The sequence below is a fragment of the Bos indicus genome, chromosome 10, assembly GCF_029378745.1.
Source record: "Bos indicus isolate NIAB-ARS_2022 breed Sahiwal x Tharparkar chromosome 10, NIAB-ARS_B.indTharparkar_mat_pri_1.0, whole genome shotgun sequence".
Classification (NCBI taxonomy): Eukaryota; Metazoa; Chordata; class Mammalia; order Artiodactyla; family Bovidae; genus Bos; species Bos indicus.
Genome location: NC_091769.1, coordinates 46,710,401 through 46,732,414, shown reverse-complemented (window position 1 = coordinate 46,732,414; position 22,014 = coordinate 46,710,401). Strand labels below are relative to the sequence as shown.

The 22,014-nt window shown below is 38.3% G+C and overlaps 1 protein-coding gene across 2 annotated transcripts; it reads left to right on the top strand.

The window, feature by feature from the left end:
• The first annotated feature begins 251 nt into the window (after nt 1-251).
• On the top strand, nt 252-21,080 carry LACTB (lactamase beta). 2 transcript variants are annotated; one of them, XR_002181600.2, is made up of 6 exons: nt 252-698; nt 1,143-1,209; nt 4,431-4,621; nt 4,900-5,251; nt 6,145-6,306; nt 17,352-17,578. XR_002181600.2 is itself a non-coding variant. In XM_019968721.2 (6 exons), exons 1-6 carry the CDS (start codon nt 336-338, stop codon nt 17,881-17,883), a joined length of 1,671 nt encoding a protein of 556 aa, XP_019824280.2. In that variant the 5' UTR covers nt 254-335; the 3' UTR covers nt 17,884-21,080. The 2 variants fall into 2 exon arrangements, 1 of the variants encoding a protein (XP_019824280.2); XM_019968721.2 differs by having other exon boundaries at nt 254-698; nt 6,141-6,306; nt 17,352-21,080.
• The last annotated feature ends 934 nt before the right edge of the window (nt 21,081-22,014 follow it).

Below are 22,014 nucleotides of genomic sequence, written 5' to 3'. Positions count from 1 at the left end.
GCATTGGGGCTCCAGGTGTGGAGAGAGCTCCTAGGGACGGGGCCTAAGAACGCTTCTCTAAGGAGGCGACACCGGATCTAAGAGGAGGCAGACGTGGGGAAACTGGAGGGGACGGAGAAAGATGAAGAAACATCGAGAAAGACACAGGACAAAGTTAAAAAAGGAAAAGAGGAAGGACTCGATGCTCTCGGCGCTCTGCCCATCGTGCCTTGACTGCTAAGGTCTGAGCGCAGTCACCGCCCCCCTCCCTTCCCCTCCCTCCCATCCCTTCCTTGAGCCTCAGCCGCCAGCCCGGCCTGTGGGATCTCTGAAGCCGCCGGCTCACCAGAGACACCATGTACCGGCTTCTGTCAGCCGTGATGGCCAGAGCAGCGACCACCGGGGGCTGCGCCTGGGGCTGTGGGCGGCGTGCGGCTCATCAGCGCGCCGGGCTGCCGCCACTCGGCCCCGGGTGGGTCGGGGGCCTCGGACTGGGGCTGGGGCTGGCACTTGGGGTTAAGCTGGCCGGCGGGCTGAGGGGCGCATCCCCCGCGCCACCTGCCGCGGCCCCCGACCCTGAGGCGCTGCCTCAGGCCGAGCCGCTGCAGGCACAGGAACAGCCCATCGCCCCGTGGTCTCCGCAGACCCCTGCGCCGCCGCACGCCAGGCACTTCGCCAGAGCCATCGACAGTAGCCGCGACCTCCTGCACAGGATCAAGGTGGAGCGATCGGGGGCGTAGACAGCCGGGAACGCGGAGCCCCACCCCCGGCGTAACCCTGGAATAATGAGGCCCCTTGGTGGTTATCCTTCGGGGCGAGCGGACCCCATCCCGGGCGGCGGGATGCCGGCTGGTGGCGAGAAAGACTTCCCGTTTCCCGTTCTCCCGGCCGTGGTCAGAAGCTGTTGGGAGGTTGCCCCAGTCGGGGCGGAGGTCAAGGTCCGCCTCGGGGACCGCCCCTTCCCCCTCAGGGTGCCCGGCAGGCACACCCCCTCCCCGTTAGCGCCCGGCCGGCCGGAGCCGAGGTGGGCGGGGCCCGGGCTGAGGGGGCGTGGTGGGGCGGGGCCGAGAGAAGCCCTCGAGTAAGGCGCTGGCGGACCTGCGGCGGATTTCGGCCTGTCTTTGAGCTGTGCTCTTGAACTGTGTTTTCCCCTTGGCTTTTAGGATGAGGTGGGCGCACCGGGCATCGTAGTTGGAGTCTCTGTAGATGGAAAAGAAGTCTGGTCAGAAGGTAGGCTCAGAAGAGCTTTATTTATTGGCTTGTTTTCTGCCAGTCGGTGAATAAAATCTTGCCCATGAAGTGGAATACATACTTTAGAGAAAAGTGTCTAACAGAATAAAGAATTGGACTTTATTCTGTGTTGGAATAGAATAGCAAGGTTTAAAATATGACTCTGATGAATAAATTGGAGTCTTAAAGATGGCTTGTTTCTACCCCCACTTTCTTAAAAGACTGAATTTATTGCTTTCTTTTTGTGTGTGTGTGTGTTTGTTAGCCATCTGTATGTCTTCTTTGGAGAAATGTCTATTTAGTTCTTTGGCCCATTTTTTGATTGGGTCATTTATTTTTCTGGAGTTGAGCTGTAGGAGTTGCTTGTATATTTTTGAGATTAGTTGTTTGTCAGTTGCTTCATTTGCTATTATTTTCTCCCATTCTGAAGGCTGCCTTTTCACCTTGCTAATAGTTTCCTTAGTTGTGCAGAAGCTTTTAAGTTTAATTAGGTCCCATTTGTTTATTTTTGCTTTTATTTCCAATATTCTGGGAGGTGGGTCATAGAGGATTCTGCTGTGATGTACGTCGGAGAGCGTTTTGCCTATGTTCTCCTCTAGGAGTTTTATAGTTTCTGGTCTTACGTTGAGATCTTTAATCCATTTTGAGTTTATTTTTGTGTATGGTGTTAGAAAGTGTTCTAGTTTCATTCTTTTACAAGTGGTTGACCAGTTTTCCCAGCACCACTTGTTAAAGAGATTGTCTTTAATCCATTGTATATTCTTGCCTCCTTTGTCAAAGATAAGGTGTCCATATGTGTGTGGATTTATCTCTGGGCTTTCTATTTTGTTCCATTGATCAATATTTCTGTCTTTGTGCCAGTACCATACTGTCTTGATAACTGTGGCTTTGTAATAAAGCCTGAAGTCAGGCAGGTTGATTCCTCCAGTTCCATTCTTCTTTCTCAAGATAGCTTTGGCTGTTCGAGGTTTTTTTGTATTTCCATACAAATTGTGAAATTATTTGTTCTAACTCTGTGAAGAATACTGTTGGTAGCTTGATAGGGATTGCATTGAATCTATAAATTGCTTTGGGTAGTATACTCATTTTCACTATATTGATTCTTCCAATCCATGAACATGGTATATTTCTCCATCTATTAGTGTCCTCTTTGATTTCTTTCACCAGTGTTTTATAGTTTTCTATATATAGGTCTTTAGTTTCTTTAGGTAGATATATTCCTAAGTATTTTATTCTTTCCGTTGCAATGGTGAATGGAATTGTTTCCTTAATTTCTCTTTCAGTTTTCTCATTATTAGTGTATAGGAATGCAAGGGATTTCTGTGTGTTGATTTTATATCCTGCAACTTTACTATAATCATTGATTAGTCCTAGTAATTTTCTGGTGGAGTCTTTAGGGTTTTCTATGTAAAGGATCATGTCATCTGTAAACAGTGAGAGTTTTACTTCTTTTCCAATTTGGATTCCTTTTATTTCTTTTTCTGCTCTGATTGCTGTGGCCAAAACTTCCAAAACCATGTTGAATAGTAATGGTGAAAGTGGGCACCCTTGTCTTGTTCCTGACTTTAGAGGAAATGCTTTCAATTTTTCAACATTGAGGATAATGTTTGCTGTGGGTTTGTCATATATAGCTTTTATTATGTTGAGGTATGTTCCTTCTATTCCTGCTTTCTGGAGAGTTTTTATCATAAATGGATGTTGAATTTTGTCAAAGGCTTTCTCTGCATCTATTGAGATAATCATATAGTTTTTGTTTTTCAATTTGTTAATGTGGTGTATAACATTGATAGATTTGCGGATATTGAAGAATCCTTGCATCCCTGGGATAAAGCCCACTTGGTCATGGTGTATGATCTTTTTAATGTGTTGTTGGATTCTGATTGCTAGAATTTTTTTAAGGATTTTTGCATCTATGTTCATCAGTGATATTGCTTTCAAAGTTGTGTATAAAACAGTCTGTTAACTGCACGTTTGTAGATAACCCTTATGATTAAATAAAACATCAGACTGTAGTGGTTTTCTTTTTTTATTCAGTCGATTTATTGAGTCCTCTGTTGTGTAAAATGCACAGTACTAAGAACTGGGGATATACATGATTCTTTTTCTTCAATGAGTTTACAATCTACTTTATTTGTTTTTGTTTTTGACTATACAGAGGTGTCAGCTATATTTTCAGAAAAAAGCTAGCGACTTGGGAAGATAGATTCCTAGTCATTCTGTGATACTTTTATCAAAGAATTTTGTAATTTGATTTACTTTTCCATTGTGCACAAATTGGTCCAACTCATCACAGCAGGTTTTTAGAAACCCAGCTTTTAGGAAGTGTTGTTTCAGACATCATTTAAAGGAAGGAGTACTTTTAGAAGTTGATAGGAGCAGTAAGGTTTTGAATTTAAAGAAAAAGTGATTCTTTATCCAAGTTTAAGCATAGCCCAATCAACATTTATGAAAGATATTATAATAAAAATTATATAAATGTCAGCTCTGTAGGTGAGGGCTTTGTTTTTATGCAGGTATTTTTCTGCATAATCTACATTTACAGGTGAAAATAATTATACCTTTTCATTCTTTTCAGATCTAAGTTCTTTATATATCTTAGATTGCCACACTTTTATCCTACAGAAGATGAAACGAAACGTAAAATCTTTTCTGGGCTTCCCTGGTGGCTCAGAGGTTAGAAGGAGCTTTATTTAAACTAGTTGATGTTCAGTCGTGTCTGACTCTTTGTGACCCCATGAGTACATTAGTTTTCTTCTGACCTGCAGCTGAATTTAATTGATGATTAGCTTGATTGGTTTTCTGGGGCATCTTTTCACATTTGTTTTATTAATCATTTTTAGGGATTTTGTATAAACTCACTAAAAAATCAAGAATAAATATAATCTGAAGAACAATGATGTTTTCCTTAAAGAATGTAATTTATTTAAAATATGGAATAAACAAATTGTTTAGATAAGCTAAGCATTAGTAACTGAATCATAACATTACTGTTTTGCACAAGGTACAATTTCAGTCTTGTTATAAGGTTAAATTGTTAGGCCTACAGTTGTCAGTATTGCTAAGACTCATCCCTTATATGTTCAGTTTTGATTAGTTATGCAAGCGGAATAGCTTTTTCTTTTGATAAGCACATGGAATGTTTTAAGATAGTATTATTTCAGTTTTTGAAGACTCCTTTGACCATGAGACCTATTATGACTTTTTGCTTTTTTCTCCCAAAGGTTTAGGTTATGCTGACGTTGAGAACCGTGTACCATGCAAGCCAGAGACAGTTATGAGAATTGCCAGTATCAGCAAAAGCCTCACTATGGTTGCTATTGCCAAACTGTGGGAAGCAGGGAAACTGGATCTTGATATTCCAGTACAACATTATGTTCCTGAATTCCCAGAAAAAGAATATGAAGGTGAAAAGGTAATGAAGCTCATAGTTCCTTTTTCTAATGACGTCTAAGTGTTTTAAAAGCTTTCATAAGATTCTTTGATTTGTTTTTAAATTTTGTTAATGGATTAAAGTTTTATTTTCTCCTGGTAATAACTGATTGGATATTTTTCTAAAATTTGAGGCTAAAGATGCGTACATGATAGCAGCAGTTTAAAATGGAAAATATTGCTGGAACATTATTACAAGGCTACTGACTTTTTATTATGCAGTTTAATACCGTAGTTGAATTTTCATGTTTTTACTGTTAGGTGTCTGTCACAACAAGATTATTGATTTCCCATTTAAGTGGAATTCGTCATTATGAAAAGGACATGAAAAAGGTGAAAGAAGAGAAAGCTTATAAAGCCTTAAAGATGATGAAAGAGATGATGGAATCTGACCAAGAAAAAGAGTTAAAAGAAAAAGGAGGCAAAAGTAACGAAAAGAATGACTTTGTGAAAGCTAAGGTAGAGCAAGATAATGAAACCAAAGGCCGAAATTCAAAACCTTGCAAGAAAAAGAATGATTTTGAACAAGGTGAATTATATTTGAAAGAAAAATTTGAAAATTCAATTGAATCTCTAAGATTATTTAAAAATGACCCTTTGTTCTTCAAACCTGGTGAGTGTTAATTTCTTCTTTTTACAAAATCATCATTATTGAATGATTAATTTTCAGAAACTCCAAAATAATACCATCCTGAGTGCATTCAATGTGGTTGATGATGGTATGGTTTTGTTACATGCTTGCCTTTGTTGTCTATAGTTCTTAACAAAGCCTAGCATTCAAGCAGTTAGTTGTTTGCTTTAACTTCACTGGAGGCTACCTAGACATTTAATGGATTCTCAGTATCAGGATATTCATGGAAAAAATAAGGTGTTGGAATAGCCCTCCAAATAAAATTTGGACCAAAGTTTGCATGATGAAGCATTGCTGATTTTTTGTATTTTGTTAGTATTTAATTAAATTGTTCAATTTGTTTTATACATTCATTTCTTAAAGAAATTAGCATACCCCAGCTTAATTTTATTTCCCAAAAAGCTGCTCTATAAAAATAATTTTTTGTGTATTTTTTGGTATGATGCCTGCCAAAACCACTTTATCTTTAAATTTATTGTAGGTTTATGTCCTTGTATTCCATTTTCATTTTAAAAGTGGTTTGTGGAAATTCCCTAGACATCCAGTGGTTAGGACTCCAACCTTCCATGGCAAGGGGCAAGGGGTTCAAATCCCAACTGGGGCATGGCGAAGAAAACAAAAAACAAACAAAAAAACTAATAAATATATCGATCATTTTATTAACATGCTTGTGTTTGAGACATGAAATAAGCAGGGCCATTGCAAAGTTGACTAAATTTGTTAATATATCATTCATGATCTTCACCTAAATGGTTAGTAAAATATTCTAGTTTTAAAAATATGCCAGTTTTCAGTAGAAAAATATTTTGCATGTTTTTGAATAATAATGAAGCACTTTTTTTTTTTTCCCCCTTTGCAATGATGTCTCAAGGTAGTCAGTTTTTGTATTCAACTTTTGGCTATACCCTACTGGCAGCCATAGTAGAAAGAGCTTCAGGATATAAATATTTGGACTATATGCAGAAAATATTCCATGACTTGGATATGCTGACAACTGTGCAGGAGGAAAATGAGCCAGTGATTTACAATAGAGCAAGGTAAATGATTACCTTCTGGTATGTCTAGCTATATTGCATCTTCATACTATGTTATCAATTTAAAGTCACGCTTTGCTTGTCTCCATTCCATAATCAACCTGCCACATTTTGGGAGCTTTTCTTCATGTCTCTTTTTCCACCTAAAATGTAAGTAAAATAAAATGTATTTTATTTTTCATATATATTTGTGTATATATATATATATATATATATATGAAGTAGTCCAAGTTCCTTAGATAAAAGTTAGCAATAATAATTTAAGCACATGAATAATTAAACTAAAATTTTACCCATCATGGCTATCTATAATTTGATCTTCCATCATCCCTTATATTTTAGTTAATCTTTTATTTACCTTTTATTATTTTTAATTATTTTTTAAATTTAGAAATTATCTTACACTTATAGAAAAGTTACACAAACTGGTACAAAGAATTTTCATATACTCTTCAACCAGATTCCCCACGTTAGTTATTTTACTACATTTGCTTTATCTGTCTGTCTCTGTTATTTTTTTCTCAGCCATTTGGAAATCAGTTGGTAATATGCTACCCCTTATACTTAAGTGGTACCCATAAATACTTAAATATGTATTTTCTAAAACTAAGGGCATTCAGGAAATTAACATCAACATAATGCTTGTATCAAATCTACACACAGTATTCAGATTTTATCAGTTGCCCCAATAATGTCCTTTATAACACAAGGAAAAACATTTTTCTTTCTGGTGCAGGATCTAATCTAGGATCGCACGTTACATTTAATCGTCAGGTCTCTCAGAAGTCACATGAATTCATTGTATTCCTTTACTGGTGGTGATAATTTGAAGTGGTATATACCAGTTTTCTCCCCTGTAAAACTTTGAAAATCATTTTATTGAAATAATCAAGCTAAAATTTTGTCATAATTTTTAGTAGTAATGTATAAAAAAGGCAGTGAAAGAAAATCTTGTGACTAAAGACTAATTCGAGTTTTACAGTTATAGTGTTTTCCATTTTACTCTTATTATTTGGTTGGTTAGAAAGGTAACAACACATTTAACAAATCAACTGTTACTTTTACCTTTTAAGTTTCCATTAGAGGACACACTTTACAAATGACTTAATGATACTTGACTGGATGAAATGGTAGAGGTTTGTAGGTTTATCTCCCCATACTAGCTTTGTTCAGTTTTCTGTTGTATTTAGTTAAATTACCATTTTAAAATTATCAGCTTATTTAAAAGGATCAAATATGCATTGCAAATCAGCCTGAAATAGATTTTTTGAACCTAAAAGAAATTAGGTTAGCAGCAAGCAGTGAATTATAAGTTTAAGTGACCTGTAGGGTTTTTTTTGTTGTTGTTTTGTTCTTTTTTTTTTTTTTAATTGAAGTGTAGTTGATTTACAATGTTGTGCTAATTTCTGCTGTATAGCAAAGAGGCTCAGTTATACACATATACACATTCTTTATTTAATATTATTTTCTATTATGGTGTATCCCAGGAGGTTGGATATATTTCTCTGTGCTGTATTAGTAGGACCTTGTTGTTTATCCGTTCTAAATGTAACAGTTTGCATCAGCTAACCCCAGGCTCCCAGTTCATCCCTCTGCCTCCTCACCTCCCCTTTGGCAACCACGGCCCATTCTCTATGTCTGTGAGTCTGTTTCTGATTTGTAGGTAGGTTCATGTGTGCAGTATTTTAGATTCCATATATGAGTGATATCATATGGTATTTGTCTTTCTCTTCCTGACTTACTTAGTATGATAATCTCTAGTTACATCCATGTTGCTACAAATGACATTATTTCTTTTTTTGTGGCTGAGTATACATCATGTGTGTGTGTATGTGTGTGTGTGTGTATACACACCACATATTTATTTATTCGTCACTGGACATATAGATTGTTTCCATGTCTTGGCTATTGCAAACAGTGCTTCTGTGAACATAGAGGTGCATGTATCTTTTTGAATTACGGTTTAGTCCAAGTATATGCCAAAGAGTGGTATTACTGGATCATATGGCAATTCTATTTTTAATCTTTTGAGGAACCTCCTTACTCTTCTCCATAGCGGCTACACTAACTTACATTCCCACCAACAGTGTAGGAGGGTTCCCTTTTCTCCATACCCTCTCCAGCATTTGTTATTTGTAGACAGTTTAATGATGGAAATGACCTTAGTTTTCAGACAATGCTTATTATGTCTAGGTCCACATTATATTCTACTGGAAACATAGGAAAAAATAACACCTGAAGTTGTCAGTTGAATCTAGAAAAGATTCTCTAGTAGTGTTGGAATAGATGCATAACCTTATTTTGAGTTAAATCTAGGCATTTGATAACAAATACCTGCTCTTCTATAAAAGGGGGAATCACTGAGCCTCTTTTCTCAACTGAAAATTAAGTCTCCATGAATGTGCAGACTGCAAGTCAGCTGTTGTTTGTTGTTTTCTTAGTAAGTAATGCACAAATACCAAAACATGGCATGTGACAGTGAGTTAGTTTCATCTTATCGCCCATTCTTTGAGAAAAGGCAGTGGGTTTCTGTTTCTACCATTAAAGGTTTCCATCAGCTCTGGGTTTTTCTTTAGATTTTGCTTGTGCCCAGTGGTGCTAAAGGAGTAAGTGATTCTGTTTAGGTAGATTAAATGGGCTACAGAAATAAAGTAGGACACTAAAAGAAGAAGGAAATGTTGTTACAGAGGAAAATGTTCTGTCCATTTTCTTTGTTTTTATTTTACTTGATAGAATTTCTACTGGGGCCTCTAAAAGCTCAACTCTGATTCTTATTTTTGTAACAGTTATTTCAAAAGGGCTTAGAGGCATCAGGTTCGAGTGGAAGTGCAGGGAGTAAAAGAAATCTTCTCAAAGATGTATGTTTTAAAAAAAAAAACAAAAAACCTTAAAGTAAAACTTAGTAATTGCATATGTTTCTATTTGTTTTATGGTACAATTTTACAAGAAATAAAATTTTGAGCAAAAATTTGCAGCTTTGTTATCTAGTCTACTGACCCCTTGGTATAATCATACATATGTTTGTATTATCTTGACCTAGGCTTTTTAGAGTTACTGTGTCCCAGAAGTAAATATTTATCATCTCTATCACTTCTCTGTGTGAATGTGTGTGTGTCTTTAAAATAGTGTCTCACAGTATCTGTCACCTGTTTGAGATATTTTCCCAGAATCCCACCCCGAAATACTACCTACTTTTCTTTGGCCAGAATTTTAGTGTCAGGCCACATTCAGCTGTAAGGAATGCAGAGAAATCCGTTTTTAGCTGGGTGCATTGTTGTCCTGAATAAAACTGGGGTTTCTTGAAGAATAGGAACATTGATTCTGTATATGCAAATAGATACATTTATTCTGTATTTCAAGTGTACTCTGTATAAGCAAGTAAACTAAATAACCCTTTAAGCAAAAACCCACAGGGGAATGGAGTGAATGTTCTTGCCACTGAAGGACACTGTTGATGGGGGAATCCTTAGTCAATGCATTAGCTTATTATTAGATACCATTCATATTTTCTCTGTGTTTGGCGTAATACTTGCAACAAAGATCTCTTTCATAATTGGATAAGACCAAAATCAAATAAAATGTTTTCTGAAGTGTTTGCTGTAGTTTGACAGTATAAGTATGGTCTTTTCCTTCTCTTATTGTCTTTATTATTAATTATTTTTATTTTTTCAAGTATCTTCTAAGATTAAGCATTGTTCCTTGTGAAGCTTTCTTTTATGCCTTTAGCCTATCTGGTAGTAGGTTCAGCCCATGTTAATGCTAAATGTTAGAGTGAGATTGGTTTGTATAATATGCATGTTAAATTCTATAGGTTTTTTAACTTCTTAAAGCAATAAAATACAAAGTGATGCATAATTATTTGTAAAGGCATTTAAAAAGGATTTAAAATTATTTTGCATTTATAAGCTTCTAGATGTAGATTTCTATAGTACTATAATGTTGTGCAGAAACTATAGAGATTCTTCAGGATGACTGTTTTGTCATCTGGCATCATTCCATCAATTATTCAGTTACAAAGATATTCCAGTAATTGAAGAACTTGTGTCCATAATTCCATTCTTTTAGTGCAGAAATCCTTTAAGAATTTGAAATAGTGAAGTTATTCAGCTGATCAAGAATATTTTCATGAGAAGTCATTAATTTGTCCTCTGTAAAAAGGAATCAAAAGATTAAAGCTTAGAATTTATTTTAAAAGAGGAGTCATCCTAATTTCCAGCCTTGATGTAAGTGCTTTGAAACACTTCATTAAAAGTTGTATAATGCAAAGCTGATTATTAACCAAAATAGGTTTGTAGGTCTCTCCTAGTTTACAAGCTTGGCGATCACTCTAACAAATATATTTTTCATTGAGAAACCTATTTTTAATTATTCTATCATGTGAGATTTTTTTGAAATTTGATTGACTGGAAATACAAGTGTAATCAGCATTCAGGCAAAAAGTAACGAGGACCTTAAATACAAGAGTGGCTATAGAAATGAAAGGAAGGGAGAAAGATTAGACAGAAAGCTAAGGTTGGATGATGAGATTTGTCATTACTGAATGTGAGAGAGTTGAGGGCAAGAGAGGCAAGAAAGATCTTAATGGAGAGGAGAAATATGAGAAAGTTCAGACGAGATCACTTCTGGACACGTTCATTTTGCAAAATGAGAAGACAATGTATCAAATCATTGGCTCATAGGGGAGCATATTTAGATCCTCTGTAGACTTTTTTAATCTTCAGAGCATATACCTGTGGTCACTCTTGCTTCACTCAATATTATGACTTGGACTTTTGGGAGACATATAAGAATCATGACAGAAGAAAGAGGAGTCATTTTGCAAATTATGTGCCCACTATCCTTCAGTGTTATGAATTTTGAAGGAAAGGGTGAGGCCCACTACTCAATCTGGTAAACAACATTGAGAAACAAATTTGAGATTCATTAATGCTAATAGAAAAACCGGTGGTAAATTTGGAACAGGGATTGTGGTACAGCTGCAGTTTTGTAGTTAATTCCTATAGAAAAGAAGACCTGGGACCCTGGAACCCCTGGTGATGGGAGGGATCTGGGGAATCACGGGACTGAGAGCTAGAAGAGAGAGAACAGAGCAAAGTGGCCTGTGGGGAGTGTCAGTGATGTGTTGGGTCACAGAGCTACAGGGGAAGCTAGAATGAGGGGAATTAGAAGATCCTTGATAACACGCAAGAGAGCTGTTTAGTAGAGATGAAGGAACAGAAGCCTTCTAAGGAACTGAATGAATGGAGAGGGTGAGTGCATGAAAACAGCAGGTGTGGACTGTTTTGTGTAGTTTGGCAATATATGAGAGTGCCAGACATCCTGGAATGTGAAGTCAAGTGGGCCTTAGGAAAGCATCACTACCAACAAAGCTAGTGGAGGTGATGGAATTCCAGTTGAGCTATTGCAAATACTGAAAGATGATGCTGTGAAAGTGCTGCACTCAATATGCCAGCAAATTTGGAAAACTCAGCAGTGGCCACAGGACTGGAAAAGGTCAGTTTTCATTCCAATCCCAAAGAAAGGCAATGCCAAAGAATGCTCAAACTACCGCACAATTGCACTCCTCTCACACGTTAGGAAAGTAATGCTCAAAATTCTCCAAGCCAGGCTTCAGCAATACATGAACCATGAACTTCCAGATATTCAAGCTGGTTTTGAAAAGGCAGAGGAGCCAGAGATCAAATTGCCAAGATCTGCTGGATCATCGAAAAAGCAATGGAGTTCCAGAAAAACATCAATTTCTGCTTTATCGACTATGCCAAAGCCTTTGACTGTGTGGATCACAATAAACTGTGGAAAATTCTGAAAGAGATGGGAATACCAGAACACCTGACCTGCCTCTTGAGAAACCTGTATGCAAGTCAGGAAGCAACAGTTAGAACTGGACAGGAAACAACAGACTGGTTCCAAATAGGAAAAGGAGTACGTCAAGGCTGTATATTGTCACCCTGTTTATTTAACATCTATGCATGAGAAATGCTGGGCTGGAAGAAGCACAAGCTGGAATCAAGATTACCAGGAGAAATATCAATAACCTCAGATATGCAGATGACACCACCCTTATGGCAGAAAGTGAAGAGGAACTAAAAAGCCTCTTGATGAAAGTGAAAGCGGAGAGTGAAAAAGTTGGCTTTAAAGCTCAACATTCAGAAAACTAAGATCATGGCCTCCGGTCCCATCACTTCATGGGAAATAGATGGGGAAACAGTGTCAGACTTTATTTTTCTGGGCTCCAAAATTACTGCAGATGTTGATTGCAGCCATGAAATTAAAAGACGCTTACTCCTTGGAAGGAAAGTCATAAACAACCTAGACAGCATATTCAAAAGCAGAGACATTACTTTGCCAACAAAGGTCCATCTAGTCAAGGCTATGATTTTTCCAGTAGTCATGTATGGATGTGAGAGTTGGACTATAAAGAAAGCTGAGCGCTGAAGAATTGATGCTTTTGAACTGTGGTGTTGGAGAAGACTCTTGAGAGTCCCTTGGACTGCAAGGAGATCCAACCAGTCCATCCTAAAGATCAGTCCTGAATATTCATTGGAAGGACTGATGTTGAAGCTGAAACTCCAATACTTAGGCCACCTCATGTGAAGAGTTGACTCATTGGAAAAGACCCTGATGCTGGGAGGGATTGGGGCAGGAGGAGAAGGGGACAACAGAGGATGAGATGGCTGGATGGCATCACCAACTCGATGGACATGGTGAACTCCAGGAGTTGGTGATGGACAGGGAGGCCTGGCATGCTGCGATTCATGGGGTCGCAAAGAATCGGGCACGACTGAGTGACTGAACTGAACCGAGAGTGAAAAGACTGGAAACTGGAAGCTGTAACGAGGATAAGAAAAAAAAAAAAAGTGTGTGTGTGTGTGTTTTCCCTTAGCATATAGAAAACTAGAGCATTTTGTGAACTAAAGGTGAAGGCGTCAAAATTCCTATCACGGCAAGGAAAGCCTTATGACGTGTACCCTGTCCCATGTCTACTCCTCTGTCATCACCTTGTGAAGCACTCTCTGCTTCAGTCAGACTGAACTCTTTTGCTCCCCAGCAGAGTGAGGAACCATTTCAACAAGTCTTGCTCTCACTAGTGCTCAGGATTCCTCACATCCATCTTTCTAGTCATCCCATAACCTGTTACTCAAAGCAATGTTGGCATCACTTGGGAGCTTGTTAGAAGTGCAAGATTTGAGGCCCCCCCAGACCTGCTGAAGCAGAATCTGCATTTTAACAAAATCTCCAGGCAATTCATATGGTGTTCTAAAATTTAAGAACTGTCCAACAAGACTGTTTGCCCTTGAGAGCAGCCACAGTGTATGGTTTTTCTTTTCTGTCCATGCCTTGCAAGGAGTCTCCATTACATGCTTGGCCAACAAATGATGCTTTCACATGTTCAACATATTTCACAGTACTCAGTGGGTGTCCAGTACTGTTCTAGATGGGGGAAATACCAATGAACCAGGTAGATAAGATTTCTGCCCTTATGAAACTTACATTCTATGGGAGTGTAAACGAAGAATCTCCTATATTGACGTGAAGAAAATAGAACAGAGCAGTGGGATATACAGGAAGAGGTTGTTAAGGGAAGGTCTATTTAAAATATATTGGTTTTAGGCCATGTCAGTTGAATTGAAATATGAATAATAAGGAAAGCTATGAAGGAAGACAGAGGTTGTAATTGATGAGGTCCCAGAGGTGAGCAAGGGCTAAATTATATTGGACAGTGAGGATCAGTGCCATTAGACGCACTGCTCCTTACTTTAACAATATGTTTTAACACTTCCCTTGTTATGTGAAATGAAAATAGGAAATCATATAACCTATATTCAATACTCTTAACTAAAATGTAAAAAAAAAGAAATAAAAGGAATATTATATAATAGAAAAATATGGTATATAATAGATGTCTCAATATGATAAAATTTACTTACCACAACATGTGAAGATGTGACAAAGTTAACTGCAACTTAATATGTAAAATTATTTTAAATGTGACAAGTAAATGCAGACCAGTACAGGTTTATTGCATTTGGTGCTTCAACCCATGTCCTTAAAACTCTGGCTAAAGTTTTAAGCAAAATACAGTGTGGTCTTCAATTTTCACTAAGGCTGCACTCAAGAATTCATCTTAGAGTAAAAATGTGCCAAAAAGTAGTTTGTATTTACATATAAAATGGAGGAGGTTCTAGGCTCAACTAGTTACAAACAGATTTTATTTTTGCTTACATGAACATCTGGTAGGATGGTTGACCTCACAGGATATAGATATAGGAGAATGCACCATGGTGTGGGGCTTTCCTATACACTACAGGACATTTAGGACCCTTAGGCCCCTACCCCTTAAGTCTCAGTAATAGCCCTCCAATAATTGTGACAGCTAAAAAAAAATGCCTCTCACAATTTCCCTTGGGGAGTTAGTCCTGCCTGTACTGAAGGCCATTGACTGTATCATAGACCATTGTGAGAAATTTGGGTTTTATTCTCATTACATTCATAACCATTGGAGGGTTTTTTATGGCTAGAAAAGGAGGAGGCACAATCTGTGGCTTCTGCTTGCAGGGCAAACTGCAAGGAGGTACTACAGTCTAGGAAGTATAACTGGTGAAACAAGGTTGTAGAGGTGATAGGAGGTGGTCGAAGATGCAGGTAGTAGAATTACTCTTGAAAACAATAGGAAATTTTTTGTATAGATTGCATGATGATGTAAATGCATTTTAAGATGAAGATGGGAGTTTCTAGCTCACTTTGGATGGTCTCAATCTTCTCAGTAAAACAAAGAATATAGTTATCTGCTGACTAAGCCTAAAGTAGGATAGGGGGCTGAGGGTGAGATCAGGAATCACAACTGTGAAGAGTACACCAGGGAGTGGGGCGTCCCTGCTGGCTCAGTGGTAAAGAATCTGCCTGCCAATGCAAGAGACATAAGTTCGATCCCTGGGTTGGGAAGATGCCCTGGAGAAGGAAATGGCAACCCACTCCAATATTCTTGCCTGGGAAATTTCATGGACAGAGGAGCCTGGTAGCCTATAGCCCATGGGGTTGCAAAGAGTCGGACACAACTTAGTGACTACAACAGCAACAACATATCAGGGAGTACCCAGGAGAAGAATAAAAGGATTTGAGAACAACAGCAAAGACCCTTAGCAAGAGTATGAATTTATAGCAGTCAGCTTTGTTATATGAATTCCTGCAGCCTTTCTTGGTATATACGGGATACCTAGGTTTATTCAGAATTAATGGATTGGTATAGTATAAGTTCAGAACAGTAAGGAACCAAAAGATGTGGTCTCACTAAAGACCACAACCAAAATAGGTGAAACGACTGATGATATAGTTCAGCCTAGAATAGCAGCAGCAACAGCAGAAGAGAAAATCAGAGGAAACCACTAGAAACTAAAAGACCTGGGAAAATTGAGAAGACTCAATGGGCATGGATGAAGGTTCCATTGAGGACAGAGAGCAGGTTCATTTTTGGAGAGCTGGAAGGATTGGAAGTCATAGTCATAGGAAGAAATTTCTGAGTTTGAGACCCTAGTGTTAAAACAGATAAAAAAGTGATGGTAAGATTCAGGTCTAACTGTGCTTATGAATAGCCAAGGATAGATGAAGATGAGAGTCATTACAGGTGAGACTGTCAGCAAACTGAAAACCCAAGAGTACCATTTTATTATGAATCTTGAAAGGCAGAAGCCTCAAGAGTTGTGTCCTTTATTATTTATTTTGTGATTTCATTTTATGTACCTAATGTATGGTACAGTCTCCTCATATTAGAATGGAAACTTCATGAGGTCAGTCTCTTTTGTTTTACACTTTATCCCAGCATCCAAACAGTACCTGGCATGTAGTACATGTTCCATCAATAACTGTTGAATACTTAAGCGAGTAAACCTTTATTAAGTACCTATTAGAAATATGCAGAGTGCTTTATACATTTATTTCTAACTCTGCAAAGTAGATGTTTTTGTCCCCATTTTACAAATTAAGATGGAAGCAGAGAGGCAACAGATTGCCTAGATTTTAATCCAATTCTGCCACTTATAAACTGTGTGGCTTTGGACAAGTTATATATGTTCTCTGTGCCTTAGGAATTGTAGTAGTATCTATCTCCTAACATTGTTACAGGAATAAATTAGTTCATATGTATATAGTTCTTAGAACAATACCTGGAACATAGTAAGAAGTATATACATGTTTATTAATCAAATAAAATAAACATAGTTATTAAGGGTGAGAGTTGGGATTCAGGCTGAGATTTGCTAACTCCTGCTGAGGCAATGGCACCCGACTCCAGTACTCTTGCCTGGAAAATCCCATGGATGGAGGAACCTGGAAGGCTGCAGTCCATGGGGTCGCTGAGAGTCGAACACGACTGAGCGACTTCACTTTCACTTTTCACTTTCATGCCCTGGAGAAGGAAATGGCAACCCACTCCAGTGTTCTTGCCTGGAGAATCCCAGGGACGGGGGAGCCTGGTGGGCTGCCGGATGTCTATGGGGTCGCACAGAGTCGGATACTACTGAAGTGACTTAGCAGCAGCTGTTCCACTACACCAAGAAAGTACCCCGTCCCATCATTATACATAGTATTTCTATGTTATTTTTAATCAGGAGATGTAGTCTTCTGATAAATATTAACCTTATTCCTGAACATCCCAATGATATGTTTTTAGTTATAAAATTTACATGTAACATGGTTCACTGAACCCAGGAACTGAAAATATCTACCAAACATTAGGTGTTTCTGCATATGCACAGGGCAAATATATATCATGTGTACTAATCAGTACATCTTTTAACAGTATTAGAAGTTTCATACACTCAGCATGGGCAAGGCTTGCAATAGAAAAAACAATCAGCTTTCTATACTTTACTCAGTAGCTTGTGTTTCATTTTATTTGAATCATACTGAAAAGTAGTGGTTACTTTCTGAGAAAATATATTCACTACAATGAAATACAGTCTGTCTCATGTATACATTTTTCTATTCATCTTCATGTATGGAGTCAATACTAGACTATCACATTTTTAATGACTATTCTTATTTCATTTTAGATTTTATGTTTACAATAAAAAGAAACGCCTTGTCAACACACCTTACGTGGATAACTCCTATAAATGGGCTGGTGGTGGATTTCTGTCTACAGTGGGTGACCTTCTGAAATTTGGGAATGCGATGCTATATGGTTACCAAGTCGGGCTGTTTAAGAACGCAAATGAAAATCTTTTACCTGGATATCTTAAACCGGAAACAATGCTGATGATTTGGACACCAGTCCCTAACACAGAGATGTCTTGGGATAAAGAGGGTAAATATGCAATGGCCTGGGGCGTGGTGGAAAAGAAGCAGACATACGGTTCTTGCAGGAAGCAGCGGCATTATGCCTCACACACTGGAGGCGCAGTGGGTGCCAGTAGTGTCCTGCTGGTCCTTCCTGAAGAACTGGATGCAGAAGCGCTAAATAACAAGGTCCCCCCAAGAGGAATAGTTGTTTCTATCATATGTAACATGCAGTCTGTTGGCCTCAACAGCACTGCTTTAAAGATTGCTCTGGAATTTGATAAAGACAGATCAGACATACCTTAACATCACAGGTGCAAAACAAGCTGTTATGGTTTTGTTTTTGTTTGTTGGTTTTTGTTTTGTTTTGAAACATTGAAGTCCCAAAATACATGCAATTTTAAAGAATAAATTTGTAATAGAGTATAACTGAATGCAGAGAATTATGTACCTCTAATTGCTTACTTTTGTAATTGTCTTTTATTGGAGGATGAGTTCTTTATACTCAGGGAAGTAACTATATTTTTACTTTTTGAAAAAAGTGTTAACTCTTGAAATAAAATATTCTGATAAAAGTGTACTTTCTGAATGTGTAATATAGAGGAAATTTCATTCAACAGCAGACTCAAAATATTGTTCTTTTAATATGACAGCAGATGGTACTTCCCTTGTGGTCCAGTGGCTAAGATTCCATGCTCCCAATGCAGGAGATCCAGGTTCACTCCCTGGTCAGGGAAATAGATCCCACATGCTGCAACTTAAGATCCTGCATGCCACAACCAAGACCTGCCACAACCAATAAATAAATATGTTTTAAAAAGAAAAAAAAAATGACGGCAGAAACAAGACTGTGAGAAATGGTATATTAGTTCTCTATTGCAGCTTAAAACAACATACATTTATTATCCCATGGTTTCTGAAGGTCAAGAATTCAGGAGTAGCTTGACTGGATGGATCTGACACCAGAGTCTCTAATGAGGGTGCAGACAATATGTTGTAGTTATCTAAAGGCTTTTCTGGTCCTAGAGGAAATGTTTCGCAAATGCTCATTCACTCACAGATTTTAAGATTTGTGAACTAAAGATATTATTTGCTCCCCAGCCAGACACAGGTTGGTAGCTGCTTGATTAGTGCTCAAGGCCTAAGAATAGTTCTTGGCTCTTGGCTGTGTTCTCTAAACTCTTGGCTCTGCCCTCTGAATTACTCTTTTCATGAAAGGCAACATGTGTTTGCATCCAAGTGGCTTTCTCAGCCTGCTTTCATTTTTGGCCACACCAAGTCACATGTGGAATCTTAGCTCCTGACCAGGGATCCAACCCATGCTCCCTCAGAGGAAGCAGAGATTCTTAACTACTGGACCACCAGGGAAGTCCTACAACCTGCTTTCCTACTTGTACAAGTTTGAGGGTCCAAAGGCCTCTTTTATATTCTCCTTTCAGTCTAACTTAACAGTTTTCCTGTTAATGTAATTTTTTAAAACTCTGTGAGTCCCTTAAAAATCTCACTGGGGATCATGCTAATAAACAGAAGCTGTGCCCCCAAATCTCTTCAAACTAGACCCCTCTCAAACTTGGGATTCTGCTAAGACAATTGGGGAAAACACTGTTCAGCTTTTATTAAGACCTGTTGTTAAAACAGCTCTCAAGATACCATCTTGTTTCTTTCCACGGTCATAAAGGATTTTATATATCATACCCTCAATTTCATCTTTAGACTGTTTTTTGTTTTGTTTTCTGGAAGTGCCCTAAATTTTATCTTTGCCTTGAAGCCCTTTCTTAATTTTAGCATCTTTTGTCATTTGGAGAGTCTGGGAAATTTCTAAACCGTCAGTTATTGATGCATTTTTTTGTTTAGTAGCCCTTCCTTTAGCTTGTCTCTCTCCAGCTTTGTAGTGTGAGCAACAAGAAGAAGCCAAGAGTCAGTACTGGGTCTGGAAATCTCAGCTAGATTACCTAGTTCATTAGGCACATTTTCTACTTTCTGTGGTCTTGCAGGCAATAATATTGCTAAACTTCCTGCCACTTCACAGCAGTAGTCCTCTTTCTTCCAATTAACAGTAACATTTTCTTACTCTCCTTTAAGTCCACACCTGCAGCCTCCTCAAAGGCCATCATACTTCTAAACAGTTTCTTCAAGGCTCCTCAGGCATTCACTGACACTCTTTTCAAAATCCTTTCAGCTTCTATTCACTGTTCTAAATTTACTCCCCCATTTTGGGCTTTTGTTACAGCTGCACTCTGCTTCCAGGTAAAAAATCTACAATGTAAAAAATGAGTATTTCAGATATAATTCACAATTCATATACCTTAAAAGTCAACTTTTAAAGTGTACAATTTAGTGTTTTTAGTATATTCACAAGATTGTGTGCCCATTCAATTCCAGAATATCTTCACCCCAAAAAGGAATCTTAAACCCATTAACATTTGCGGTGCATTCCTCTCTACTCCCAGGCCCTGACAACCACCGATCTAGTCTCTGTCTCTTTGGATTTGCCTATTATGGGTATTTCATATAAGTGGAATTATAATATGTGGCCTTCTGTGTCTGGCTTCTTTAACTATAATGTGCATTAATTATCTATTGCTGCATAACAAACTAGTATATCTCCAAAATTCTCTGTTTTATAAGTTTGGGAGCATTTTAGCTGAGCAGTTCTGGCTCGGGGTCTCTCCTGTGGCTGCAGACAAGATGTCAGCAGGACTTTCAGTCACCTGAAGGCTAAAATGAGGCTGCTGCTAAGTCGCTTCAGTTGTGTCTGACTCTGTGCGACCCCATAGACGGCCTCCTACCAGGCTCCTCTGTCCCTGGGATTCTCCAGGCAAGAACACTGGAGTGAGTTGCCATTTCCTTCTCCAATGCATGAAAGTGAAAAGAGAAAAGGAAGTCGCTCAGTCGTGTCCGACTCTTACCGACCCCATGGACTGCAGCCTACCAGGCTCCTCTGTCCATGGGATTTTACAGGCAAGAGTACTGGAGCGGGGTGCCATTGCCTTCTCTGAGAATGAGGCTAGAGGATCTAATTCCAAGATAGTTTAGCCATGTGGCTATCAGCAAGAAGCTTCTGTCACTTGCTGGCTTTTGGGAAGAGGTCTCAGCGTCTCACTACGTGGACTTCTCCATAGGTCTGCTTGACTGTCCTATGGCTTCCCTCAGATTGAGTGATTAAAGAGAGAAGGTAAAAGCCACAGTGTTTTTTATAATCTAGCCTTGAAGACCATACAGTAACAGTACTACTTATGCCAATTTCTCCCGATCACACAGACCAACCCTGATTCAGTGTAGGAGAGAGCTACACAAAAGCTGAATAAATACCAGAAGGTAAGGCTCATTGGGAGCCATCTTGGGAGACTGGCTCCATGGATGGCTTATTATAGTGTTGACATACTGGGAAATTTTGTTGTAATAGTCATAGATGATCAGTATTGGAGACTACACTGAATTTGGGGAAATTCAAAAAGCAATGGAAGTTTTTTTATTCTCAAATAAAAGAGGCCTGTTCTATAGTTCTGAGCTCTCAGCCTGTTTCTTCACTCCGCTTTGATCCATAGAGGTAATTAGATGGATATTTCTGAGAGGTCAGAATACAGAGAGCAACTCCCTACAACAGATCCATTTTATCTCCTTGTTTCTTTCTGGCTTCTGACTTCTAGGTCTTCTATTCATATTTGTCAAATTTTTCAACCCATACTTCTTTGATAAATAGAAAATGCCTTCCTTTAATGTTATTCTTTAAATTTTAAACATTAATTATTGTGACAAAAGGGAAATAAAATTAACAGCAATTAAAAAAATATTTCTGATAAAAATATCATGTTTTTGGACTTCCTTGGTGGTCCAGTAGTTAAGAATCCACTTTTCAATGCAGGGTGTGTGGTTTCAATCCCTTGTCTGGGAACTAAGATCACACATGCTGTGCACTATAGACAAAAACAAAAATTTTTTTAATCATGTTTTCAGTTTGATCATGTGATACCAATGTGAGCTTTGAACCTTAACACATACCATAGAGCAAAACGCTTGGACCTACCAGGAGGTGACATTTACACTAGCAGAGGAGAAAAGCGCATTGTCTGAGTGTTGGGGAGAAGTGCGATGTGACTGAACTGTCCAAGGGGTTACAGCCACAAAGTGTGAAGAGATCTGTGAAGTTGGTTAATGTGTACTATGAACAGGGTACTTGCTTTAGACTAGTTTTTTTCACTTTTTAGGATTCTTATTGAAGCCATGAGAAAGCTGGGGATTTTCTCAAAGTGAATCAATATACAAACGTCAGGGGTTCACTGACCCCACATTAAGAATTCGTATTGACCATAACAACTTATTTTCTTACTTAATGCTTTGATAAGTGCTAAATAGAAGTGTTAGAAATGCTTTGATAAATTTCCGCATTTCCCAAAATGGTAATTGCGGTGTGGCTGATCCTTTAGGGAAAAGAAC